This window comes from Equus asinus, chromosome 13 (genome assembly GCF_041296235.1).
Source record: "Equus asinus isolate D_3611 breed Donkey chromosome 13, EquAss-T2T_v2, whole genome shotgun sequence".
NCBI classification, from domain to species: Eukaryota; Metazoa; Chordata; class Mammalia; order Perissodactyla; family Equidae; genus Equus; species Equus asinus.
This window is the reverse complement of record NC_091802.1, coordinates 43,669,730-43,697,441: the sequence shown is the minus strand read 5'-3', so window position 1 is coordinate 43,697,441 and position 27,712 is coordinate 43,669,730. Positions and strand designations below refer to the sequence as shown.

The 27,712-nt window shown below is 51.5% G+C and overlaps 1 protein-coding gene across 2 annotated transcripts; it reads left to right on the top strand.

The window, feature by feature from the left end:
• Positions 1-86: 86 nt before the first annotated feature.
• DCAKD (dephospho-CoA kinase domain containing) lies at positions 87-27,225 on the top strand. Of its 2 annotated transcripts, XM_014849401.3 has the most exons (6): positions 87-311; positions 2,054-2,161; positions 18,068-18,289; positions 18,663-18,866; positions 22,907-22,994; positions 25,927-27,225. In XM_014849401.3, the coding sequence occupies exons 3-6, from the start codon at positions 18,178-18,180 to the stop codon at positions 26,216-26,218; spliced, it is 696 nt and encodes a 231-aa protein (XP_014704887.2). In that variant the 5' UTR covers positions 87-311; positions 2,054-2,161; positions 18,068-18,177; the 3' UTR covers positions 26,219-27,225. The 2 variants fall into 2 exon arrangements, with proteins under 2 accessions (XP_014704887.2, XP_014704888.2); XM_014849402.3 differs by lacking the exons at positions 87-311; positions 2,054-2,161 and adding an exon at positions 7,091-7,213.
• The last annotated feature ends 487 nt before the right edge of the window (positions 27,226-27,712 follow it).

Genomic DNA, 27,712 nt, shown 5'->3' with positions numbered 1-27,712 from the left:
AGGGAAACCGGAAAGGTGGACTACAATACCCAGAAATCATGAGGGGAGGCTACCTTGGTTTGGGGGCTAGCACTACCCGGAAGTCCTGGGCGTTCAGCCGCGCTTTGAGGAAAGAAGGGCCCCAAGATTGGCGGGCCGACGCTCTGCGACTCGGGCGGCCGCCTAGCATGCTGGGAATTGTAGTTCGATCAGGTTTAAGGTTTCGGGCGTGGGCTCCAAAATCCAAGGTTTGACCTCAGCCTGCCCTTGCTAGTTCCTGGGCCACAGGTGAGCCGTTATTGGCTGCAGTTAAGGACCATTACCATTCCCGGGTAAGTAAGAGGGTCTGAGACCCGCGGGTACGACCCACTGGGAGCCCGAATGCGTCGGGCCTTCTTGGAGAGTCTGTTTTGCAAGAAGCCGAGGTGGCTCCTGGCTGCCTTTCCTCATTCGGGACCCTGGGCGGCCTCTGGTCGTTGGTTGGTCAGGGCCTCATGCGAGGCAGTGGATTGTGGTGCGCGGAGCACTGATCCTGAGCAAGGAGACCTGACGGCTCGGTCGGGCCTTGCCGCTTCATGGCCTGCGGGTACTGGTCTCCACGAAGCTCTTCTGCACAGTGTCCCTTTCATTCTCCACAGCAGCCTTCCGCAATTCCTCTTTAATGCGCACTTAGGTATATACCAGGCTCTGTGGTAAAGCTTTTCGTACATCTCCTTTAATCCTCGCAACAAGCCTCGAATGAGGGTGCCATTATTCCCATTTTTCACAGACGAGGAAACGTGGCCCAGGTTGGTTGGTAAATTGCACAGTCACATAGCTAATAGGTAGCAAAATCCACATACAAATCTGGACCTGTCTGCCCTTAGGCCGTCTGAATTCTTTACCATTACCAAAGTCCCATTGTCTGATACATCAGATAAGGGAAATCAGTTTTTAGAAGGTAATTGTGACATCTTAATCTATTTTCAGCCTTGACTGAATGCTTTAATCCCTTGAGCCTCGCCCCTGTGATTGAGTAATGGCACCTGAGTCTTGAGAAGAGAGCCCAAGACATAGTTCCCATTCCTAGAGATTTCCCTTCAAGTTGGGTTGTGGTGGATGGTGAGGGGCAGACAAGTTCTTATCATCAGGGAGCTCTACTGGGCAAAAAGGAAAATGATCTTTGCCTTGTTGGGAAGCTCTCAACGTGGGAAGAGGAATAGGGTGGGAAGAAACAGGTCCCATCTGACTCAGGGAAACAAAACAAAGAAAACAGAGCTAAATGTAGTCAACTCTTGGGCCAGCCCGAGTGACCTAGTGGGTAGGTGGCCTAGTGGTTAAGTTGAGCACCCTCCCCTTTGGCAGCCAGCATTTGGTTCCTGGGCGTGGACCTATATCACTCATCTGTCAGTGGCCGTGCTATGGTGGTGGCTCACATACAAGAAAAGGAATATATATATAAATATATATATATACATATAATAGTTAACTCTTTGTTTTTATATCAGTGGCAAGAGCAGAAGTAAATATGATCCAAAGCAGCTGATAATCCCTGATCATTTATATTTACTTTACCTTTATTTATTTATTTTTTGCTGAGGAATTTTCGCCCTGAGCTAACATCTGTGCCAGTCTTCCTCTATTTTGTATGTGGGTTGCCACCACAGCATGGCCACCAGGGAACCAAACCTGGGCTACAGAAGCTGAGCGCCCCAAACTTCACCACTAGGCCATGGGCCCAGCCCCTATATTTGACTTTAGAAGGCAGGCAGAGATCCCTGCTCAGGCTGAGAGCTGTCTCCCGCAGTCTCCTCACCAGGGCCAAGACTGCTGTCAACATGGTGCAGTATATGCATCTGCAGGCAAGAAGAGGAGGTCAGAGTTAATGATAATAAAGCCTTACATGTGTTAGATGGATTTAGCTTTTCTAAGTGTTTCACTTGTTGTAGCACATGTGACCTTGAGAAGCAGATAGGGAAGGGGACCTGAAGAAAATCGTGCTTGCAAAAAAAAAAATCACAATGATATCTCATTGCAGAACCAGGACCCACATCTGGTATTCTAATTCCCATCCTGATATTTTCTTTTCTCACAGGTACACAGAGGTTGAATGAAGGCTAAAGAAGCCTTGAGGAAGAGTGATAATAGGGAATGAAGGTGCTGGTTTCTGTGGACCCTGCCGTTCTTGCAGTTCAAAGCTTAAGTAAGATACTCTGCCTTGTATTTTACTGCAAACTGAGCAGTTTTTGCTCAGTGGAGAGCCTTTCTGGGGAGGTAGGCAGGCAATGTGGCTGTCAAGCTCAGAATACAAGTACAAGTCCAGAGTTGTAGAATCCAGCATCTCTGAGAATTTCTGAGTGAGAGGGGACCTGAGAGGCACTTACTCCCTCTCTCTTTAGGATTTTTCAAGTTAGAATCCTCACTTAGATTTGTAGGACCCGTGATTTCTCTACAATAAAATGTAAGTTTTATGTTTTTAGAAAGAAATTGGGTATATGTGACACTTTTTTTTTAAAGATTTTATTTTTCCTTTTTTCTCCCAAAGCTCCCCAGTACATAGTTGTGTATCCTTAGCTGTGGGTCCTTCCAGTTGTGGCATGTGGGATGCCGCCTCAGCATGGCCTGATGAACGGTGCCATGTCCGCGCCCAGGATTCGAACAGGTGAAAGCCTGGGCCACCAAAGTGGAGCGCCCGAACTTAACCGCTTGGCCACAGGGCCGGGCCCTGTGACACTTTTTTAAAATGACCACTTGATAACTAAATATTGTCACATGTGATTTTGGTGCCTAAGTTTACTTTTGAGTTTACAGTCACGGTGCAGAATGGTCACTCAAAGCAATGCAATGTAGTTTCCTAGGTTGGGTCTATGGATGCTTTCTTGGGGTTTCAAGAGTTCTCATATTTGTCCCTCCCCACACCCCCACAAGAGAGCCTTCCACTTTCAGACAGCTCTCACTGGTGGAAAGTTGGTCAAGTTTTGCCTTTTGGAATCATGTAGAAACCTATAATCCTGTGGCTTTCTAGATAGTTATTACATATTTTATAATTAATATCTGATTCCCTAAAATTCTTCTTTTTCCCGAAGTAAACATTCTCACTTTCTGAGTGCCTCATCACACTAAAATGGCAGGATTCTCCCGTCCAGCTCTGCTGGCTCTGCCTACCCACCCATTCTGGCAGGAGCATTATACCAAGGTAGTGGGGTACAGCAGGGCCCAGAGGGTAGCTGAGGGACGTGTCTGTGAAGTTCTCCAGATTCTGGAATTTGCTCCTAGTGTACATACCTCCATTATCCCTTCACAGTTATTACTGGAGACAGTAGAACATAGTGGTTAAGAGAATAGGCTTCAGAGTCTGACTTCCTGGGTTCTAAATCCTGCCTCTGCTTCTGCGTCTGCCTAAAGAGTGACCTTAGGCAAGTCACTTGACCTCTCTGAGCCTTACTGTCCTCATCTGTAAAATGAGACAGTGCAGGAAAAACACTTAGTAAAGTGTCTGGGACAGTCAATACCCTATAAATTATTATTTCCTTTCCCAGGAAGTCAGGCTTACTGCTGTGATAATCAAAGGAAAACTTTCTCATGATGTGCATCACAGATCAAAGCCCTTGCTGCACTCCCAGCATATGAGAGATACCCTTTCTTCTAATGGGCCTAGGAAGGCATGAGCCATGTTGTGGTTCATTTATTCAACACGGTGGAGCACTCATGACATGTCAGGAACTAGGGAATCAGGGAGAGAACAACACAGTCTCCAGCCTGGGTTCACTCCATGAGTTGGTAGGTACACAGACTGACATGGCACAGTGCGTAAGAGAGTGGGGAGCACAGAGTGTAGCAGGGGCCTAGAGGAGGAACCTTGCACCTGGGGAAAAGGGTCCTGGAGGAAAAGGTAGCTGAGCTGAGTTTTCACAGGGGAAGCAGACAAACAGGTCTGGACAGAAGGTATGAACGTCCAGCTGCCTGAGGGTAGGGTGCTTTGTGGTACTGCAACAGGAATGATGCGACTGGAGCTTAGAGTGTGAGGAGCATTTTGGATGTTGAGACTGGAGAGGCAGTCAGAAGTTGGACCACAAAGGGATGTGGATGCCCTGCTGAGGAGTTTGGGCTTTATCCTGAAGACACTTGGCAGCCACTGAAGGACTTTTAACTGGGGAGAGAGATGATCAAATTTTTGTTGGAGATCATTCTCTAGGGAGCAGACTGGCTGTCCAGGGGAAGAGAGTTTTTCTCCTCTGAAGAAGGAAGGACTAGTGGGCTCAATTGTGAAATAAGGGATGGGAGATGGTCTTCAGCAGCTTCCTGTCTCCCTGGAGCTCACTTTCAGGAAGGATACCCTCCCTTCCTGTGACAGTGCCTGACACGTTGGCCGGCAGCACAGTCAGCCCAGCCTTCTGCTTGGTGCTGTGAGATTTAAGAGAGTACCAGGCATTCCCTGCCCAGAAGGTGCTTAGAGTAAAATCAAGCAAACTGGAAACAAAATAGCAAAGCATGACTGGGTCTGATTAAATGAGCTAGATAGATGAGTTAACTGAAGTTGAGGGTGGGGCAGGGGGGTGCAGCTCTTGGGGCAGCATTGTTAGAAAAGGCTTCCTGGAGAAAGCAGACTTTGAACTTGGCCTTGAAAGCAGCGTAAGTCCTGGATCCCAATTATAATTTCTGAGAGCCCTATGGACCCACTCCTGAGCTAGAGTCACAGCTGCAAGTTTACTTTTATTTGTGTGGTTATTTAGTTTCCAACCATTTTCCCCCACAAGACTCTACCTTTATGAGGACAAAGAACAAATTGGATTTTCCTCATCTCTGTATCTCTTGGGCCAGCACACAGCAGGCCCTCAATTAATATTTGTTGGATCAATTAACATACGAGTGAATGGGGAGAAAGAAGGGATAAAGCCCTCAGGGCATGGAACACTACAAGCAAAGGGCAGAGGCAGGAGCACACAGTAGAGCGACCCCTTATGTTTGTGCAGTGCTTCATTGCTCACAGAATGTGCTCACACGGTCTTGTTAGTCCCTACCATCAGCTGTCTCGTTTGATCCTGTGCGATGAGCAGGGCAGGTGTTGTTCCTGTTTTACAATGAGAAAACAAGTAGTTCAATGATTTGTCCAAAGTTTTACTGCTACTTGGTGTGAGTTTAGACTTGAACCTGGTGTTTTAACACAAAGGGTGGTGCAGTAACTAAATTACTTTGATCTTTGCCTTTCCCAAGGGGGAACAGATGGTGAGAAATATGTCTGGAGGGATGATCAGGAGCCAGGTCCCAGAAGGCGTGAAGTTTCAGGCTAAGGAGTTTGGACTTTATTTTCCAGCTGGTGACAACTTATGGGAGGTTTTTATTTTTGGAAGCTGTTTAATAAAGGATAAATATTAATGGTATTTGTGAGGTATGGTATAAATTTAATTGGATATTAATATTTATTTAAAATAAACATATGGAAAGTAAGCTTAATTTTAAGAACCAGAGTCAAAGGCCCAGGAGTCAAAGGAGTCATCTCCATCGGACTCAGAGGCTTGCTCATCAAACGCAACTTGAAGCAGCACCATATTCCAGGCATCATGCTAGATGCTGAGGACACAGAGGGGACTGAGATGCAGATTGTTAGAATGAAATGAGATCGTGTAGGCAGCTAGAGCCAGCTCAAAGTTTATTTTTGCTGGCCTGAATAACGGAGGATATGTTTTTGAGTTGAAAAGGCCCTTGATGGCATCACCTCAAAACTGCAAAGGTGGAGCTTTAGTTCCCAGGAGGTGCCTGGATTGAAGCCCCTGCAGCAGCCTTTCCTCTGGGATCCTCCCAGAGCAGAGATGCAGCTGCTGTTGGCAAATTGGACCATAAGGATGCCTACTTAGAAGTCTAGGCCCCCACTTGCACAGCAGTAGCTCACAATACTGTAAGGCAGTATCTGGGAAAAGCAAGATCATCAATGGAGGTTTCCAAACAATATGCCCCACGAAGAGCCTATAATTTCCGGGGAGGGACAGGCATGTTCCTATCCCCATCACTGCCATGGCCAGCCATAGTTACCTATGGGAGCGTGGGTATCCCTCTGATGTGTCAGGAGTAGGGAAAAGATTGAGAACCACAAACCTAGGTTATCCGTAAGTTGTTTGGTGCAGGAAGGGGACAGGGCCGTTAGATCTGTTTCTATGGAATATGTATTAGAATTGTGCTTGACCCCATGGATTAGAACTAGAAGAGATATTATCTAAGGAAGAACTTTCTCACTACCAGGACTGCATGAAGCTGTCTTGAAAGACAGTGAGTTCCTTGACACTGGACATGTCCAAGTATAGACAGCAGAGATGATGTGGAGGAGATTCAAATGCTGGAAGGGCGTTTGGACCAAATGGCCCTTTTGATCATGAGATGCAATCCTTTATTGGGTGTTGATGTCAAGGAGAAAGGTTTCAGGGACTGAAGTGATGAGAGAAAGATGTTGAATTACTTCATTCCTCAATGTACTGGATCCCTACTATGCTGGACACTGTTGTAGGCACTGGGGATACTAGTGGTGAAGATAGATAAAATTCCTACCTTAAAGGGAGCAGAGAGCAGAGGTGCAGTTTAGGGAGAGGGCAAGGAGGCAGAGTAGGAGTTGAGGGCCACCTACGATATGTGAGGCATTGTTAGATGCTTTTATGTATTTCCAGTCCTATCAACAAGCAGCACAGTAGCGATTATTCCCACTTTGATAACGGAGACAGGCTGAGAGGCTAAGTGACTTGCTAGGCTTGTAAGGACAGACTGTGAGCTGTGCAGCCAGCTGAGTTGGTAAGAGAGGGCGAACTGATTAACCTAGAAACATCGCTTTCCTCCTGGGTAAAATGGACGTGGTGACAGTATCTACCTCAAGGACTGTGAAGATGTAGTGAGATAATGCCTACAGAGTGCTGTTTGGACCTGGCAGGTAGGAGGTGCAGAGTTAACCACCGTAGTTATCATTGCCATTGCGAGAGGCTGCACAGCTAGTGATGGCTGGGCCTGAATTTGAACTGGGACTCTGGTTTTTTCCCCTCGCGACGTGAGAAGGCTCTGGCTCGGAGGGAAGAGTAATCCTGCGGTCCCCACCCTGCCCAGCACTCAAGGTCCGCGCGCCTCCCCGCTCCCCGGGCCCGCCCCCCGCAGCCGGCCGGACGTCCGGTCCGCGTGCTCGCGCCCCCAAGGCCCCGCCTGCCCGCCGGGAGCCGCCCAGTAAGCGCCGCTGAGATTGGGCGAGCGGCGGCGGCCCGGGCCGGGTCGGAGGCCCAGGGTACGTAGGGCCCGGCGCGGGCGGTTGGGAGCGGGGGTGGGCCAGCCGTGGGGCTCCTTTGTTTTCTCCGGCGTCCGGACCACGCAGCCTGGAGGGTTGGATCCACCCCGGGGGCGTGGTGTCCCGGCGCCCGGCCGGGCTTGGGACGCACAGAACCGCCGCCGGAGGCGCTCCGGTCGTGCTGCGTGGTGCTGCGTAGAGTTCGCGCCTTTTTTTTCAAGGCTTGGTTACAATTTGTTGAGCACGGACTATGTAGCAGCCACCGGGTCAAACGCTTCTGCATCCATGGCTCATTGCCTTGACAGCAGCCTTACTAAGCGAGGTGGTATTTCCCGTTTTACAGCTATGGGAATGGAGGAGGGTTTACAACCAGAAAGCGGCGGGAATCGTGGATTCAAACCCAGGTTCAGTCCAAAGCCATCGCACTTTAGAACTTTGTGGTCAGGCCTAAGTTAGGTTTTTGAATCCAGCCTCTGCCACTTCCAGTTGTGTGGCCTTGGGTACCTTTCCGACTCTCAGTTTGCTCATCTGCAAAATGGGAATGATAACCTATCTCACACGGTGGATGGAAAGTACTTTGCTGGGTAGCTGCTATTTTGCCGCTCTTCGGACAGCTTTCCCTTCCGCTGTTCTCCTCCCTCCTAGTCTAGACTGGTTGTGAAATTTTAGCAAAGACTCCCCCAGGCCTGGGCGGCGGCGTTTCTACTCCCGGGAAAGAGAGCCGCCAGACCGCCTGCTCGTCTTCCTTCCCCGGCTTCCCAGATGGAGGCGTTGGCACCTCTGACGTTGTGTTTGCTTATGAAGTTTTCACAGATTTTTCTGTCTCCCTTAGTTATGGAAAAATTGTTACCCAAATGAACTTTGATGTTAAGTCCTAATGTTAAAGACGTGGAAGCCTTTGAGTATGTTGGGGGGGCGGGGGCAGTGGCGGCTGATTTTACCCAAATCAGATGGGTTTGGCCAGGTGCAGACATAAGCCTGGGGAAAAAGAGATGCTAGCGATCTGGCTGATGAATAGAAAGTGGACAGGCCGGTTGGGATGTTTTTTTCTTAGCAGGGCCCGAAATTCCTGCCACATCCTCTTCTCTCTTGAGCAAGGTCTGAATCTGTCCTCCTGGGTAATGCGTTTAAAGGGTTCAGATCCTCTCTTGGTGCCTGTGCCTTAGAAGAAAAGGCTGGAAGCTGAAGGCAGGCAAGCAGTACGTTTATCTTTGTTTTGTAAACTACCCACTCAGATTTTAGATAGCTAAAATTTTTCTCTGCAAGATTCAGTAGTTGCAAAGGATGTGATTTCTGGCTAATTGTAAATATTGATCTTTTAAAAGTAAAACTTACATCAGGCATTTAATTCTGCAGTAGAATCTAAATGCCATAGTGATTTGATTTCCCTCACCTTTGGAAAAAAATACACGAACCAGTTTTTAACAATTGAAATTTTACATTGTTCCGTCATCCTCCTTGAATTCATATTTCCACTTTATTTCCTCCACAGCGTTTTTTTCTAGTATAATAGGTTTTATACTTCAAACTCTTTGGTTTGTCCCCCTACTGCTCTGCAACAAAAATACATACAAAAAATTAAAACACTTGAAAATTGTGTTGTGGTCATAATAAACATTTTCTTTTGGATTGAGTTTTTACAATTGTAAAATACAGAGTTGATCATTGTTTTGTTTGAAATGCTTCTCTTAGTAAGCTGAGTGGAATTTTTTTTTTAGTTCATGTACGCATCCATGTATATTTGCTAGAATGAGCAGAGCTTTTTTTCTTTCATGGCTGTGAGTATTGAAAAAGTTGGTTAGGGGCCGGCCCCGTGGCTGAGTGGTTAAGTTCACGCACTCCACTTCGGCGGCCCAGGGTTTCGCCAGTTCGCATCCTGGGCATGGACGTGGCCCCTCTAATCAGGCCATGTTGAGGCAGCGTCCCACATAGCACAACCAGAGGCACTCACAACTAGAATATACAACTATGTCCGGAGGGGCGCTTTGGGGAGAAGAATAAAAAAAAAAACAAAGAAGAAGAAGATTGGCAACAGTTGTTAGCTCAGGTGCCGATCTTTAATAAAAAAAGAAAAGTTGGTTAATATAAATAAATATACCGGACTTAAAGTCATTTCATTGTGTCAATATTACTCAATTCTTTGAGCATCTTCTGAGTTATGGGCCAAAAAAATCACAGCACTCTATCATTGAATTCGATTGTCAATGATGTGTCAGCTCACAGTTCTTTTAGGGCCTCCTTTAACTTTATTGAAGGCAAGGGTTTGACTCAGCAGGAGGATTTGTCACATAGACACTATAGGCAGTCACATCTCAGCATGAATAACGATATTTTAAATTGTCCCTTTGTGAGTATTTTGTACGCTGGGACAACGCACCTTAGTAAGTTTTGGCATTGAGTGGGTAGTTATGGCTTTCCTGTAATGTGGGAGATGGGCGAGTGTGTGAAGGGGACCTGGGAAAGGATAGCCTTGCAGGCACGTTCCAAGGCTGATCTGTTCCCATTGGGAGATGCTGGGGAACTGAGTTGAAATTTATTCCTCTTAAACTGTGCCTTTGTGCCCCTTGGATAATTTCCTGCATCCCCTAGGGATTCTCATTCCCCTGTGTACAGACCACCCAGAACTACCCGAAGTGTTATGGGCAGATGCTTCCTTTAACTTCCATTTGCCCATCCAGAACTACCGGAACTACTGTGGGCAAATACTTCTTTTAACTTCCGTCTGCTCTCCACTAGAGTGGGAGTAAATCAAAGAACCCTTCACTGGGTTGTTGTGCTGATCAGATGGCATCAAGGATGTCCCTGACACGTGGGGAGTGCTCAAAGGGCGGGTGGCAGCTCTTCTGCTCTAGTTCCTGCCTGCTGGGCAGCTCATCTTCCTAGGCACTCTCCGCCTCAGTTTCCTCATTTGTGAGCCCAAGATACTATCAGCTCAGGATTGTGGGGGTGGGGAGCGATGTGGAAAAGGCTTTGTGATTGTCCTAGTAGGTTTTCTGGAACAGGTATGTTCTTATATTAAAATAGTTAATGTTGAGTTCCTGCTTACCTGTGAGCTGGACCTTTTGCTTTATCATTCAACAAATAATTTTTGAGGGGCTCCTACTTGTCAGGCCTATTCTAAGCACCCTGAATACAGTAGTGCCCAGATTCTAGGGAGAGTGGCAGATTGCAAGAACACATAGATTTATAGTATGTTGGGTGGTGATAAGTTGACAAGTGCTGTGAAGAAAAGTGGAACAGTAAGGAGGATGGAGAGTGAAATGGGTGTGCTATATATTCAGGACAGTCTTTAATAGGGTGCCAGTTGGGCAGAGAAGGGAGTGAGCCATGCAGCCCCCTCTAGGGGAAGAGCTTTCCGTGTCCACATGCCCAAGGTGGGAGTGTGCTCAGCGTAGTCAAGGCGCAGCAAGGTGTGTGCGGAGAGTCCCAGTCAAGCGGATGCCTGGAGAGGCCAGCCTGTGTCTTTCGGGAAGCCCCTGTAGGACTCTAAGGACTTGGCTTATACTCTAAGTGAGATGCAGCCGTTGGAGGGTCTTGAGCAGAGGGGTGACACGATCGGACTTGCATTTTTAGTCTATTGTGTATAGACTGCCGGGGAGCAGAGGTGGCAGCGAGGAAATCACTCAGATTCTACTGCCGTAATCCAGGAGTGAGTCAGTGTGGTGGGCGACCAGGCATGTAGGCTAGGTTGTGAAGGTGGGAGGTGGGGCAGGGGTGCTGGTGGGTTGGATGAAGATTGTGAGAGATGAGCCAGGAGGATGCTGAGGTTTTTGACCTGAGCCACTGAAACAGTGTCGGTGCCCTTTGGGGAAATGGAGTAGACTGCAGGGACTGGTGTGTCACACACTGAGTTGGGGGAGATGAGGTGATGGTGGCATATGTCATCTCATTTAATCCTGACGAAACCCCTGTGAGTACCCATTATTAATCCCATTTTACACGCAAGGAAACAAGCCCACAGTGCTGAAGTAAATTGCCCAAGGCCACACGGCTAGTTAAGGGGCAGAGCTGAGATCCCAGCCAAGGCCCCCGTGGCTTCAAAGCCCCTGAGATTTGGGATTCCCTGTGATCCTTTTCTGCATAAACACCAGCATGGTAGTCCAGTCCAGACAGCCTCCCTGCCCCCCATACAAGCTCCCTGAAGGGATGGTTTGTGCTTGGAGAGTGCTCTAGAAGAGAGACCTGTCCCTCCTTTTCCTTGGTGTTGGCGAGCGAGGCTGACTGCCAACACCTTCTCTTGTGGCTCCTCTAGGTGATTGGCAGCCTGGAGGAGGTAGTGACTTAACAGGCCTAACAAGCAAAGAGAATTTGGACTCAGGTTTAAACAGCAACCTCTCACCAATAATGAAAGATTAGGAGTGTGGAAACTGTAGATAAAAATAGCACTTACCATTTGACTGGAAAACAATATATTTTTGCAACTACTGCTTCCATGAGAAAATAATTGGGTCCCAAGGCAGGGAATGACTCATTTTCATGAATGATTATATTGATCATTGGAGCAAAATGGCTGTATCGTCTTTGGAAAGCAATTCCGAGGAGAAGTGCCTGGCTGGTCAGGCATGCCCGGTGTGAAATCCTGAGAGGCTGCACGCTCATGAGGGAGCCAGGTCCTGGCCCCGGGACAGGTTTTGAGCTGTGACTAGGAGCTGCAAAGCAATAAAACTGGCTTCCAGCTTAAGTCCTGAGCTCTCCCAAGGGAGGAAGGCGAGAGCGTCCATTCAAATAGCAGTTCCTTATTCTGTTCAACCCATTGGGTGTTTTGTTTGTTTCCATTTTTTCCAGGAGGGATTTACTAGCAGCAAGTACCATGTTCTAATGGAAAAAGGAGCAGGCGGGACATTGGTTCCAGCCTCCCCTTGGCCCCTGACAGGAGAATGTGACCCCAAGTATTTCCCCTCCCCTTCCCGGGCCACGGAGTTATCCAGTCATTCATTCTGTAAATAGTTATCACACTCACGCAACTCATTGGGAACGTCGGATGTGGGCTTAGGCTGTGCCAGGTGCTGTTCTCAGCACTTCCCGTGTATTTACTCTGCACAGCAACTCAGAGTAGGTGCCGTTAGCTCCATTTTACAGATGAAACTGAGTTGAAAAAAGGTTGGGGCCGGCCTGGTGGCGCAGCAGTTAAGTGCGCATGTTCCACTTCTGTGGCCTGGGGTTCGCCGGTTCAGATCCTGGGTGCAGACATGGCACCGCTTGGCAAGCCATGCTGTAGTAAGCATCCCACATATAAAAAGTAGAGGAAGATGGGCACGAATGTTAGCTCAGGGCCTATCTTCTTCAGCAAAAAGAGGAGGATTGGCAGCAGATGTTAGCTCAGGGCTAATCTTCCGCAAAAAAAATAAATTGGGGGTGGGGGTGGGAAGAAAGGTTAAGTGACTTGACCAATATCCCTCACCTGGTAGGTGACAGGCAGACAGCGAACACTGCTAGATGCTCGTAGCCATGGAGCTTATTTTATCTAACACGTTGAAAATAGGCTCGCAAACAAACAAAAGTACAAAGCACGCTGGGTGCCAGGGAAGGGAAGGAGGTGAGCGGTGAGAGATGTCAGGGCTGTGATTGAGTTGGGGGGTGCAAGGCTGCTCTGCGAGGAGCTGGGACTTGCTCCCTCGCTGCTCTCAGGCCCTCACTCCGAGAGAGCTCCCTGGTCCCTCATTTAGAACAATGACCCCCTTGCTCTTGATGCGCTCCCCCACTCAGCACCACCACACATACCATGAGCTCTCCTCGGTAGACTGCAGACTTGGTGGAGGCAGGCACTCTTATTTCCAAGGGTGCCTGCTGCCTGATTGGTTGAAGGATGAATGGGGAATCAATCAAGAGGAGTGAGCTGGGAGCTGAGTGTGGTGGGCAGGGGGAACAGCATACATGGAGTCTCTGAGGTAGGAAAGAGCCTGCGTGTCCAGGGACAGAAGGCAGCATGTGACAGGCATAGGCGTGGACAAGGAGTGACTGAGGGGTTGACAATGGGCAGGTCACATGCAGCCCAGAGACCTCTGTGAGGGCCTAAGAGGAAGGGGAAGAAGGCAGCAGAGTGACACGATCAGATGTCCACTTTAAGCTGTGACCCTGGCTGCCTTGGGACAAGTAAGGCAGGGACTCACGGGTCAGACCGCGAGGCTGCCACAGAGGTCTAGGAACAAGGTGCTGGCGACCTGGGTTAGCAGGGTGGGCCTGGCGGAGTTTGAACTCGGACAGACAGCACGGGGCCGTGGGGCTTTTTCTCTGGAGGCCGGGGAAGCAGCCCACTCATTTTTCTGTAGGAAACACCGGCAGAGGAGATTCCAGGAGAGGCTGTTCTTCCTTGAATGTATTTTCTTTGTCTTCTCCAGACTGTTGGGGCCCAAGAGATAAAAATGAAAGGCCGTTTGGAGAAGCTCAGTGAGAGGGCCCACGTTTATGGAGTACACTAGCATGCGAGCCCACGTCACAGGTGCAGACACCACCTCCTGGACTCCAGTCCTTACCCTTTTCTTTCCACTCTGCTGCCTCTCCAGTGACGTGGAGGAGGAGGGGGAAGGAAGGATTTGGATGTGGCTCCCCCTGGGGTTGCTGTCCCACCTTCGCTGACGAGTCCCAGGCCTGGAATGAGTTCTGGAATCCAGCTTCCGTTTCCCCCCACTGGGCGTCAGCTTTTCTGTTCCTATGGGACTCGGTGTTGTCCTTCCTCCTGCAGCCAAGCCAGCTCTGTGAACAGCTTTTGGTGTTGAGGAGGAAGATTTGTGGGCCACCAACAGTCATGTCATTCTTTGGTTTCCCCAAGGGAGCGTTTGTTGACTGCTCTGGGAAGAGGGCTGAACCACAGAAGGGGAGGGAGGAGGAAAGCACCATCGTGACTCATAGCCTCCCCCAGAGCTGATGCTGCTGTTAGCATTGTGCAGCCCCTCGGTTACAGGTGTGGAGACTGAGGCTCAGAGAGGGGCAGGCATTTGGGGGCTCCGAAGATTCTCACTCCCCACCCTGGGCCAGGCTGGTGAGAAGGCTTCCTGCAGTCGCACGGATAGGTTCGTGGCAGAGTTCAGAGCCCAGGACCCAGGCCTCTCAACTTCCCCTCTACAGCCCTCTATTTTAGCAGCCGTTCTGGTGCCTGGCTGGCTGGGATGCTAGATTCAGGTTCAGCGGGCAGGGTGGAGCCTTACCTTTTCTGAAGTGTCGTGGGAGATTCAGATCAGAGCCAGGCTTAGGAGTTGCTGTGAGGTTCCCTCCACCTCCATGTAAAGGCATTGGAATGAGAGGAAATGAGCAGATTCTGGAAAGTGATGACTTTGGAGCCAGAGCAGGAAGAGAGTCATGAACACAGGTTATCAAAGATGGTCACTCCAAGGGTGCCTGGGAGGAGCTGCCGGACTGGTCCAGGTGGGACTTAGAGGCAGCCTTCATTTCCTCCTGGCTAAGCCTTGAGGGGACAGTGGACGCTCGCTCACTGCAGCCCCTCCCAGGGCAGATCTGTGAGCAGACCTGTGAGGGGTCCACATACCCCGCCACCAGGCTCAGGTGAGTCCCACGTGACTGCTCTTACTTACCTGTCGGCACTGGTTTCATTCATTACTGTCTGTCTCCCCAGTTTTCCTGAGGGGCAAGACCTGTATTTTCCTTTGGTTGCCCGGGAGAGCTGGGCACTGAGCTGCAAAGCACAGAGGAGCTAGGTCAGCGGTTAGTGAAGGAACGAGTTATGGAGGGGCTTGTTGGAGGGGAACAGCTGCTGTTTGTTCAGCCCCTTTAAGCCAGGGGCCCACAGCCTCCCCAGGCATGTGTGCTGCCATCCCCTTGGCCTTCATGACGGAGGCCAAGCAGCTGTTGGTCTGTTTCTACAGATGGTCATCCAAGGCACTGAGAAGGGAGGATATTCCCTAGGTTACCCGGGGAGCCTGGGACGGAGCTAAGCCTGGAATTCATGGCTGTGCCCTGGTTGCTGCCCGTGAGACCCCGCCCCCTATCCTGCAGAGGGAAAATGCCTATATGATCAGCAAGCAATCATTTGTCTTTGGCTCTGAATTGATTTGCCTACAGAGACATTCACCATCCTTGATTTGTCTTACTTAGTCTAAAGATAAATTAACTTTTCATTCCGAGTACAGTAAGGCAGGGTCTAGACTCGGAATTAGGAGCCCTACATTTCCATCCAGGCTCCACTAATAGCTGTGGCCCTGGCAAGTCCCTTCCTCTCTCCTCAGTCCTTACCACTGTAAGTGAGGAGTTAGAGTCAATCGCAAGCCGTGTTACAGAGCGGAGCTGCCTGATACCTCCATTGCCAGAGTCTGGTCCAGGAGGTCTCGGGGGTCGGGGGGAGCCGGGTTCTGGGTATGGCGGGGCTTGAGGTCCACTCAGCCACGTGGTCTCCAGGCCCCTTCAAGTCTGGCAATGTTGGATGACCAGGTGAACAGTGGCTTGCTTTCAACGATGAGGCTGCCTGTGGAGGACCAGCCCTCGGCCCTTCCCTTGGCTGTGGCCTGTTCTTCCAGATTGGTCCTTGGCCGAGGAGCAGACTCACTGTTTTAGGAACAACAGGACAGAGGTGGCATTAAAAACTGTGTTGCTAGGTTTTTCATGTCAAAGCTTCAGCTGAGTGAATGAACTTTTTTTTTTTAGTTTTGACAACTGAACCCTACCCTTAACTCTCTTTTTGTAAGCTGAATGGAGACCACCTGAGGGTGACTCTATTCTCAGAGAGAGTGAGGAGAAATGTTGTCAATGGTTTAATAGTTTGGCTAGGTCACTCCATTTGGACGATGACTCTGGTGGCTATTTTCCCCTCTCTGCCCTTGGCTTTCCTGAGTGAGAACGAGCCTGGGCACATTGAAACTTCTAGTTTGGTCCTCCCACTGCCCCAAGCCACCCACCCACTCAGCCCACATCCGAGCAGCTGCCTCCCCCATCATTTGATGCGTCCTCAGGGGAGGCAGTCTTTTCAGTATAAGTTCAAACAAAGTGTAATTAGGACAGTAAATCTGCTGTTTAACAAAAAAAGAGTCCCACGACAGATTTCAAGGTCCTGGAGAAGTGATTTGATGCTGAAGGAAGGATCGGAGGGACCTGGCCTTTGATTTAATTTCTTCCAATTTGGGAACAAAATTCAAGACATGGTAGCCCTGTTGACTCCAGAAAATGCAACGTGACTTTTTTTTTTCCCCTGAGAAAGATTTGCCCTGAGCTGACGTCTGCTGCCAAGCCTCCTCCTTTTTTTTTTTTTTTTTGTATGTGGGACACCTCCACAGCATGGCCAGCAAGTGGAGTAGGTCCGCACCTGGGATCCCAACCTGTGAACCCAAGCCACAGAAGTGGAGTGCGTGGAACTTTAAGTGCTTGGCCACAGGGCTGGGCCCAACATGACTTTTTATCTGTCTTTTTTTTTGAGGAAGATTAGCCCTGAGCTAACATCTGTTACTAGTCCTCCTCTTTTTGCTGAGGAAGACTGGCCCTGAGCTGACATCCGTGCCCATCTTCCTCTACTTTGTTTGTGGGGTGCCTACCACAGCATGGCTTGCCAAGCGGTGCCATGTCCGGACCCGGGATCCGAACCGACAAACCCTGGGCCACTGAAACGGAACGTGAGAACTTAACCGCTGTACCACTGGGCTGGCCCCCCAACGTGACTTTTTAAAAAATCTGTTGTGAGATAGTCTGAGGATGCAGGAATGGGGACATAACTTCATAACTTTTTTTCTTTCTGTGCCCTGCAATATGACTTTGACCTCCACCTTCCATCCCGCATCACCATCCTCACTTCCCTTACTGGGCATTTGCCATGTAAATAGCAGTGTCCTGAGGGCTTTATATGCACTTTTTCCCGCCCAAGGAAGATGCACCCTAAGCTAACATCCATCACCAATCCCCCTCTTTTTGCTTGAGGAAGATTTGCCCTGAGCTAACATCCATGGCAAATCTTCCTCTCTTTTGTATGTGGGTGGCCACTGCAGCATGGCCACTGACCAGTAGTATAGGTCACCCAGGATCCAAATCTGGGCCGCCAAAGCAGAACGTGCCAAACTTAACCACTAGGCCACCAGGGCTGGCCCTTTATATGCACTTTCTCATTCAGTCTGCACAACAACCTTATGAGGCAGGTTCTGTCATCCCCATTTTATGGATGAGAAAACTGAGGCTCAACGAGAGGCAAATGACTTGCCCAGGGTTGCACAGCATGGAGGAACTGGCCTGAAGAGCTCCATGCTCGTAACCTCTGTGCTGTACTGCTGCTCAGTCTGAGAGAGCTTCAGATCCAACACCAGCACAGAGTTACCTGCCCCACAGCCTGCCATTCTTTCCTCACTTCCCTTCTTGGCAAGATCCATATTTCTCTAATCCTCAGACTTAATGGCCACTGAGCCACTGCCTGCCACTGAGCTCCCCATCTGGGCCAGTTCTTGGTGGAGGGGGAAGGAATATTCATCTTGGTTTACACTAGCCCCCCAGGCAGTCCTAGTGCTGGTGCTGGGCTGGGGCAGACAGGCCCTTTCTTCCCTGAAGCCTCGGTGTCCCAGACTAGAAAGAGGAGGTCGGGGTTGGGGGTACAGGGCGGCCTGTGGGCATCTGGAAAGTGCCCTGGGTCCACCAGAGGGTCAGGTGTCCCTTTTCTACGTGAAGTTTGCCTGCACTGGGGTACTGCCACCTGCAGAAAGCACTCTTTGCTTCATGGCACCTGACCTTGCTCTGCCTGCCCAGCATTTTGATTGCTAAATTTAGACTGTTAGTTTGCCTTCTTTGTGAGTGTTTTTAAAGGAATACTGGAGGCCTTTCCGGAAAGTTTTCTGTCTCAGGACTTGACTTTTCCCTGCCAGGCCAGTCTCCCTTTTCCTCCTTTGCCTCCCTCTCCCAGCGCTGATGAGGCCTGCTCTCATCTGTCCGTAGGAGGTCCTTCTGGCATTCCCGCGGTGGACCATCCCGACCCGCCGAGCTCGCCCTTCTCCAGTGACTTGCGGCTCCTGGTCGGGTAGCTCCCTGACCTCTTTCCTGGGAAGATGTTCCTGGTGGGCCTCACGGGGGGCATCGCCTCAGGCAAGAGCTCCGTGATTCAGGTGTTCCAGCAGCTGGGCTGCGCCGTGATCGACATCGACGTCATAGCCCGGCAGGGTGAGTCGGAGGGGGTGGCTTGTGGGCTCGTCCACAGCGGTCCCCTTGTGCTTCCTTTCTTCCATCGTGCGCCCCTTTTGCTGAGGCCTCAGGAGGGAAGGCTTTCCTGTCAGCCCTGGTCTGCTTTCCTGCTCCCCGCCCCTGCCTGCCCTCTCCTTTTCTGTCTAACTTTCCACTCTCCTCACCTCACCCACGACCAACACGAGGGAGGCTGTGCGCTCTTCCTTCACTGCTTTCCCTCCTCTCGTTTTGTTTTTGCTCCAACTGAAAGAAGCACCCCAGGGTTCCCCTGTCATTTTGCCTCTAGTCACTTGGGTCCTCTGGCTGGCCTGGAGCCTCCGGAGAGTGACCCAGCCTCTTCCTCATGCCACAGTTGTCCAGCCAGGATACCCAGCCCACCGGCGCATCGTGGAGGCCTTTGGCACTGAGGTCTTGCTGGAGAATGGCGACATCAATCGCAAGGTCCTGGGGGACTTGATCTTTAACCAGCCTGACCGACGGTCTCTGCTCAACGCCATCACCCACCCTGAGATCCGCAAGGAGATGATGAAGGAGACCTTCAAGTACTTCCTCCGGGGTAAGACCCAGGGCCTGGGACAGGGTGGGCAGAGCCCTCTCCCGCCAGGGCCAGGACCTGGGACAGGGTGGGGCAGAGCCCTCTCCCGCCAGGACCAGGGCCTGGGACAGGGTGGGGCAGAGCCCTCTCCTGCCAGGGCCAGGGCCCTTCATCTCTGCAGAAAGTTTGGCCAGGGTAGGGGAGCTGGTTATCCAGACTGTAGAGTTCACTCTGGTCGTTGGCACCCACCATGCAGACCTCGTACCAGCCCCAGAGGAATGAAGCAGTGTCCCTCAAGTCTTGAGGAGGTTGACAGTTTAATGAGAAGAGACACTTGAGGCTTTTAAGCTGTGACCCCCAGGCAGTAAGTTGATTTTTCTAGTAGGGATGGGAGCAATGACAGCTGATGGATAATGGAGTCGTAAGGCCTGAGTTTAAGTGCTGGCCCTCACAGTCTAGCTCTGTGACTTTGTCGAGTGAGCCAGCCCCTCTGCCTTCTCCTCATCTGCATGGTAAAGCTAATAATGCCAACCCTGAAAGCTGTTGGGGGGCTCAGTCCACGTCAGCGACATCGATCACCACACAAGTGGAAACCGGTCAGAGTCAGATTTGGTCCCGGTTGAGCCACCTGGGAGAGTAAGTCTGTAGACTGGAAATTGGGGAGGGTCCAGGATGGCCAGGGCAGGTGTTGGGGGGGTTCTAAGTGGAGGATAATCCTACGGAGCTGGGGCTCAGGGGAGAGAGTGAGCCTGGCGGTGCCGGGACTGAAGGAAGCGGGGAGTGTTTGAAAAGCAGGGGTCTGTGCTTAGCTGGCAAGAACCTTCTGCAGCTGCTGCAGCCTTTCCCAAGCCAGAGACCACTGTTCAAGCCGTGTTCTTCAGGACGGTGTTGGCCAGGGCTGGGCTGATACTTAATGTCCAGGATGCGGTCAGTCACCAGAAGTGGGAGACCAGAGAGCAGTGGCTTGGGATCAGGCGAGAGGCTGGCTTAGGACCCCTGCAGATCTGCCTCCGGCCTTTGGCCTCTGTAGCCCCCAGCCTGGGCCTCAGAGTTGAAGTCCTGGCTGCCTGTCTCCCTACTGTCAGTGATGATGCTGAGACCTTCCTCCTGGAGGATGTGGGGGAGCCTTCTAGGTTTTTTGGGGGCTTTTACACTGTGATCATGGCCAAACCCCTTATTCTCTCGTGCATCACATTCTCATGCACAGAGCGGGGAACCTCCCTCCCCTCACCCCTCCCCCTGCTCTGGCCAGTACCTTCCTCCAGAAGGGAAGGGATGACTTGACAGACAGCCATGAGTTGTCCCCCGTTCGCCTCCCCCAGCTTTGCCAGGGTGGGAGCTGGCTCCAGGCATCCTCCCTGCGGGACCAGCTCTGGCTCTTCATTTCAGGACCTTGCTGCAGGCGCCCCTCCCTTCCTCCTCCCTCAAGGAGTCTCTGGACTCTTTCTGTCTTTGTCTTGCCTCTTGTGTCTGTGCCAGGCCTCCCTCCTGTCCCCCACTGGGAGCGAAGCCTTCTGCCTTTCATTCCTGCCCTTTTCCATTCGCTCCCAGGCCAGTTGCAAGTACCTCGGCAGGGCTTTGAGGCGGCAGTGGCTCACCCCTTCTCAAATGAAGCATCGGGTAATGTCACCCGCTCCAAGGTTCTCCCGCTGTGTCACCACCCAGCCTCCTCTTTCCCCAACCACCACCACTTAAATAAAAGCCAGAAAGCTCTTTTCAGCTCGATAAAGTGAAAAATGGGGACGACAGCTGTGGCTTCCACAGTCCCAGTTTTTCCCTGATGAGTATAACAAATACAACTGTCAAAGTTGGTATAATCAGACATCAGATAAGATCACCAGCTGTTGGGGAGGCCTCCGTGTAGGCAGACGGATGTCTTCATAGAGTCAGGAGTTTGCAGAGCTTATCAAGCAGGAGGGAGGTGACAGCTGAATAGCCCTCTGCCAGTGAACCAAAGAGCTGGCCACGAGCTCCCGAGAGGAGCTGAGGAGAAAGGACAGTGAGGGGAGAGGAAAGGACAGGAGTGAGCAGGGAAGGGAGATAAGAGGCCCAGGGAGGATCTGGTCTTGGCTCCTCTTCCGAGTTGGGAGGGGAGCCGGGGAGCCGGCCTCCCTGCTCCAGGGAACCATGTGATAATAACCATCATCGGTGGGGCACTTAGTGAGGGTCTGGATGAGGGGCCGCTGAGTGGCTTACCTGCCTTTGCTCATTTCATCCTTACCTTCCTGTGAAGAAGGTAGTCTTTTCACTCATTTAAACAGATGCGGTTTGTTAAGGGGCCCAAAGTCACCTGGTGGGAAAGTGAGGGCTACCAACCCAGGCAGGTCCTCAGAGCCCATTCTTTTTTTTTTTTTTTTTAAGGTTTTATTCTTCCTTTTTCTCCCAAAGCCCCCCGGTACATAGTTGTGTATTTTTAGTTGTGGGTCCTTCTAGTTGTGGCATGTGGGTCGCCGCCTCAGCATGGCTTGGTGAGTGGTGCCATGTCCGTGCCCAGGATTTGAACTGGTGAAACCCTGGGCCACCAAAGCAAAGCACGCAAACTTAACCACTCGGCCACAGGGCCGGCCCCAGACCCCATTCTCTTAACGCAGCGTTCAACTGAAGCTTTCTCCTCAGCTTCCTGAGCAGCAGGTCCCGGAGAACAAGAAACTCAGTGGCTCGGGTTGTCACTGTATTCCCTGCATCACGTCGAGTGTCAGTTTCCCCATGCCACCCCTGGGATTGGCGTGACATGTGTCTAGTTCTGTAGTTGGAAGTGTTTACAGTGGGACACCATCCAAGCCAGGCAGGGGTGTCGGGGCAGAAGCAGTGCCCATCCCTTTCCCCCATGCTTCTGGACCCCTGCCAGATGTTTTACACACACACAGGGGGCACTGACCTAAAGAGAATGATGAGTGTGTAGCCTATGGTGTTTCTGGGCCAGCAGCCCAGGGACATGCCCACTCACAGTGGGTAAGGGCCAGCCAGTGCCTTTTACTCCACGGAGTTAGTTATACAGTCTTAGTCATGGCCACCCCACACCTCCAGACCAGTCCCTGCAGTCCCTGGCTGGAGGTCTGCCTTTAAGGCCGGGAAGCAGCCTCTTTCCTTTCGGGGCTGCTGCTGCCACCCTATATGAGTCTGTGACGGAGGGTTGGTGGAGATGGCCATGCAGGAGTCTTCAGCAGGGAGCCAGGCAGGGACCTGGCTCTTGAGAAATAGCCTATCAGTTTAGTTTTGGTTTTTTGAGCAAAGGTGGGTGAAGTATTGGGGCCAGCCAATGGCACAGTGATTAAGTTCACACGTTCTGCTTCGGCGGCCCGGGGTTCGCCGGTTTGGATCCCGGGTGCAGGCATGGCACCGCTTGGCAAAAGCCATGCTGTCGTAGGCGTCCCACGTATAAAGTAGAGGAAGATGGGCATGGATGTTTTAGTTCAGGACCAGTCTTCCTCAGCAAAAAAAGGAGGATTGGCAGTAGTTAGCTCAGGGCTAATCTTCCTCAAAAAAAGAAAAGAATGTGGGTGAAGTAGGGCAGAAAGGGCCCAGTTACTCCTGGAAACTCTTCCTAGTTTCCTACAACTCTGGCTGTGTCATTACCTTACTCAGAAATAACAATTCTTTGGGTTCAAGATCAAAGTGAACTCGATCAACCCTTTGTGCCTGCCCCAACTCCTTCGTAGCTTTGCCTCACACGCTCGAGGCCTGCACTTCAGCCAGAGCAGTGGAACCTCGCTGCTGCTTGTGCTTTGCTGTTCCCCAGTCCGAGAAGCCCCACCTCCACCCACTCATTTTCAAGTGTCAGAAGTCCTACCTGCTTTTCAAGGCCAGTACAGATGGCGTCCTTTCTATAAGGTCTTCCCTAGTCATCCGGTCAAAAATGGCTTTCTGCAGAATTCTCTTCTGAGTGGCGTTGGAACTGGCTGGTTCAGGATATGCCGGTCCTTGGAAAGTCTCCCCCTCTGCTGGGGAGCTCTCCATGGTAGGGGCCAGTGGCTCCAACTCTGTTCCCTCACCTAACCCATAGTCAATCCTCAGTGTGTGCTTGCAGAATTGAACTTGTGGGTTTCCTGGCTTCTCCCCAGGATACCGCTACGTGATTCTGGATATCCCTCTGTTGTTTGAGACCAAGAAGCTGCTCAAGTACATGAAGCACACAGTGGTGGTATACTGGTGAGTGTGCGACATGGCCCAGCCTGACCAAGGCCGGAAGGAAGTACCCCTGGAGTAGGGCGTGTACCTGAGAAATAGCCCACATCACTTTGCCCTTTGCCCACCAGGCGGCCAGGAGGCACAGCCCAGACCCTGTAGAAACCAATGCCTCTGCCTGACCCAGACAGACCCTCAGGTTCTTGTGGGAAGTGATGGCTCCCAGCCTCTCTAGTGCTTGGGAAGGGCTCCCCCTTCTGGCTCTTGGAGGCACTTCAGCTCAGATGCCAGGCCTTGCCCTGGGCTACCATGTTGTTATTCGCTGGATCCCTTTTCCCTCCTGTAGCACTTCTCAACTTTCCAAACAGCTCCCACTTTTATTACTTCATCAGTTTACCTTTCAACACGAGGTAGTCAGGGCATGAGTTGATACTTCTGAGTTACGGAAAACTCCAGGGGGAGTTTCAGAATTTGTCCAGGGCCACCCATAAGCAACACCTATGAACAGAAAGTTGCGGGGAGAACACTGTCAGAGCCCAGCTAAGGAAGGAGCTTTGTTCTCAGAATCCTCCAGAACATGAAGCAAACCAGGATCCAGGTTTGGCAAACAGAGGAGGATCAAACTGTCAGAGAAAATGAGTCACAGTCCCAGCGGGGTGAGAGTAGAGAAGGCTGCAGGGTGTCTCTGCCTCCCAGAAGCTTCCTGGATGCCACCCACAAGTACGACAGACACAGAGGTGGGCACTTGGCTCCATGGGTATTTTGGGCACAGAGTGGCTCTCAAGAGACAAATGTGTGGGAGGCCCCTAGCACACTGGAGGTGGGGCCTGGGGTGCTCAGTGCCCTAAGCATCACCCTGCCCTCCCCGACAGCTCCCCACCATGGGCTGGCATTTGAAGCCCAGTCTAAATCTGCTGAGCCTGGCGTAGGGGCATCCTCACAGCTCACCCGCTGGCCCATGTCTCCCCATGTAAACCCGCAGCCTCTCTGGGTTCTTTCTTCCCTGTTTGTGAAAGACTGTCAGCTGAGGCCAAGCAAACTCCGTGAAGACTTAGAATTCTCCTTCCCTTGGAGCCTTAATACCAAGGGGGGGACCTTAGAGTATACATGAGGAAACAGAACAGGGGCTGGTTGCATCTGCAGTCACCAGATCACTCTGCGCCTACCCTTGCCACCTTCCTGGCTTTCCTTCAAGGTTGGTCTGTTTGCTAAGAGCAGAGATGGCTGTGACTCCTGGCAGATGAGTGGGGCTTTGTAGATTCTGCCTGCTCACCAGGAGATCCTGCAGCCCCACTCACAGCCAGAGGAGCCTTTGCCAGAAGCCTGGCTGCCATTTAGGCCCCACTTTCAGCACAGGTGGGTGTACAACTCACGAGAGATGCCAGAGAGGTATGAATGAGTGATTATTTGCTTTTCGTAAAAGGGATCTACACTTTACAAAAATGAGGGTCCCTTCGTGGACTCCTTTAGCTGGCAAACGCCCTCTGGTGCATTTGAAGTAATATGGGGCATTTACCAAAGCGTGATTATACCAAAACATGATTATTCACATTTTTGAGGAATTTTCCAATTGTGGGATAAGTATTTGGGTAAAAACCCATTACCACAAGTCGCATCAATCCTTCAACTAAATATGGGACTCTTTCTGAGCCCCAGGAAGGGCTGTTGGAGAGTTCTGCCTTCACATCCCAGGGGACCCACTTTCTGAAGGATGTGACTCACACGTGGCCCTAAGCCATCTCCCTTCTCTCACCCAGATTTTCCCAGCCACAGACTCGCGGGTATTCCTGACTAAAGTTGGATGTAGTCCTTGTTTTCATCCAGGCAGGGATTGGCCCATGACCTCGACAGTCCACTGTCCCCATAACAAAGGAAATCAGAAATCCTACCTACTTCTCAAAGCCATTACAGATGTCATCCCTTCTCCCAGGTCTTCCCGATCAGCCAGCCAGAAATGACCTGCAGTGTTCTGTTCTGAATGGCATCGGAACTGGCTGGCATTCAGATTATGTCTGTCCTTAGAAAGTCTGTCTTCACATCCCAGGAGGTCACACCTAAGAAGGGACCAAATTGTAGTCAAATCTTCCCATCTTATAAACTCAGGCCTAGGCGAAGCAGAGGCCCTAGATGGCAGAGAAACAGCTCCTACATCCCTTTTCCTCCTTGTTCCCGTTGAGGGGCTTAGGTGGTCGTAGAGCTAGAGGGATGTTAGAGATGAGCCCATTCCAGAGCACAGCTGGACAGCTGTGTAGGCAGAGGCAGGACAGGGGGTTTCCTGAGGAAGGATCCCGATGGGGATAACAGAATGGGCACAAGACGTGTTCTTGGAGTTTCCTCTGGAGTTAGGGGACTGGGTGTTAGTCTCCAGTGCTTAGTCCTGTCCGAGGGCTGAGGAGGTCCAGTTCTTAAGTCCTCGCTCCTACTGGAAGCACCTTGGGGCTGGTCCGCCCCACTTCTTCAGTGGCATCAAGCACAGCAGCCACCATCTCGGTGCGGTCCTTTTGCTGTAAATGTGCAGGGGTGGGGGTGGGGCGACAAAGTGAGGGGTCTTTGCAGTGGCCCAGGAAGCTATTTTTGATGCAGCAAGCCCCAGCCCCAGGGGAACTGCAGGATGTGTTTAGCTGGCGGACACAGGCCTTTCAGTAAAGGTCAGCTGTCCAGGGATCCAGGAGGTAGCTGATTCCGGGTGATCAAGTCCTTCTTTTATAGCTGGGAAATCTCAGGCCTGGTGGCAAAACAGAGAGACCCCAGATGGCAGAGAGCAGTGGCGGCAGCCCTTTCCCTCCTTGTTTATATTAAGGGGCTCAGTTCGCCCATAGTGCTCCCAGCGTCCTCACAAAGAGTGGGGTGTGGTGGGGGAGGCAGGGAGCTTCCAGGGCTGCCCCCCCCATAACTTGCTAGTGGGAGGGAGGCTGGGGCCTACAATGCCTGAGCAGCCCTTTTGCCCTGTCTTTAGTGACCGGGACACGCAGCTGGCAAGGCTGATGCAGCGGAACAACCTGAACCGCGAGGACGCAGAGGCTCGGATCAAGGCTCAGCTGCCCCTGAAGGACAAGGCACGTATGGCCCGCCATGTTCTTGACAACTCAGGCGAGTGGAGCATCACCAAACGCCAGGTCATCCTCCTGCACGCCGAGCTGGAGCGCTCCCTGGAGTACCTGCCGCTGAGGCTTGGGGTCCTCACGGGTCTGGCCGGCATTGCTGGCGTCCTCTACCTGCTCACCCGCTACCTCCTGCCGTCCCCCTAGCTGGGCCCTCCAAGGCAGAGCCTAAAGCTGGGTAAGGAATCATCCTGTTTCCTCCCAGCCCCCTCAACACACACGCACACACACACACACACTCTCTCTCTCTCTCTCTCTCTGGATCTGGGCTGGAGCTCTGCCCTGGGCAGACCCTTCTTTGGAGTGAGTCCTGTCTAAGGCAGAGAAACAGCCCTCTGTCAGTAGATGCTCCTTCCCACCTTCCCCAGGGTCCCTCTCTCTGCAGCCATCTACAGAACAGTGTCTGTGATGGGGCATGAAAGCAGCAGTGGGAGACTCTTACAAATTTCTTGTGGGTGGGGGTGAGGAACACTGTCTCTGTGGCCCTCACCAGTGTTTAAAGCTGGGAGGTTCCCTGGGCTTGAACCCTCTCCGAGCACATGCCTTATCATGGCTGAAACCTCCTTTGTGGACCATGGGACCAGGGCCTGCCAACTTCAAGCAGGGTTCTCCCCTAGCTTGAAGCCCTTGCCGGGATGTAGTGAGGATTCCCTTGTGGGTAATGCTATAGCCGGGCAGCGCCCAGGCCTCTTCTGGGATGACCCGCCGTCCCACCTTGGTGTTTCTCTGTGCCCCTACTCCCTCCTCACCCCTCCCACCATCTGCCTCCCACTCCATGTTCTCCTAGCCCTGAGCTCCTGGTCGTCCACTTGCACCAGGTAGTTTCTCACCTCTGTGCCTTTGCCCTGCTGTTCCCCCGCCTGGAATACCCTTTTTCTTTCTCTTTTTTTTTTTCTGTAACTGGTTGACTCCCAGCTCAGGCACTGCCCCAGGCTGGGTTAGATGCTCTGGGATCACACACACACACACACACACCCACCCACCCCCACACCCCCACCCCATTTTACCTGAATCCACAGTAATCAGCCAAAAGCTGGTTGGTCTCTATTACTAGATTGTAAGCCCTTTGAGGGCAAGGAGTCTTATTCATCTCTGTGTTCCTGGTGCAGAGCCTGACTCACTCTTGGTGCTTAATAAAGTGTGTTGATCTGAAATGCTCTGCACTGCCATTTCTCCCCTAGCACCGTGGACTGACCAAGGTTCCCAGACTTGACAGATAGCATTTGGGCTTACATTTGGCCTCCTCTCACACTGAGGCCTGGGCCCCTCACTTCCCCAGTTCCCAGAAGGTATAGTAGCCCTCTGATTTCTCCTGGGGCTGCAGGAGGATCGAGCCAGGTCCAGGTGTACCCTTGTGAGAAGCGGGTGGAGGGGCTGGGGCAGTATCATGCCCACTTATTCCATCTTTCTCCCCCAACCCAATTAGACCAGTGTAGACGTCAGCTTTCTCTTGCCAGAGCTGTCAGTCCTGCTGATGTGATGATCCTTTGGCCAGTGCTTATTAAGGCCAGAAATGAGTGTGACAAATGTGAATGCTGTGGCAGCCATATTTAGTGCCCCCTTTCCCAGAGCTGCTCATACCTCAGACACCAGCTCATTAACTCTCTGCAAACTCCCAAGGGGCAAGGGCTGGGCAAGGAG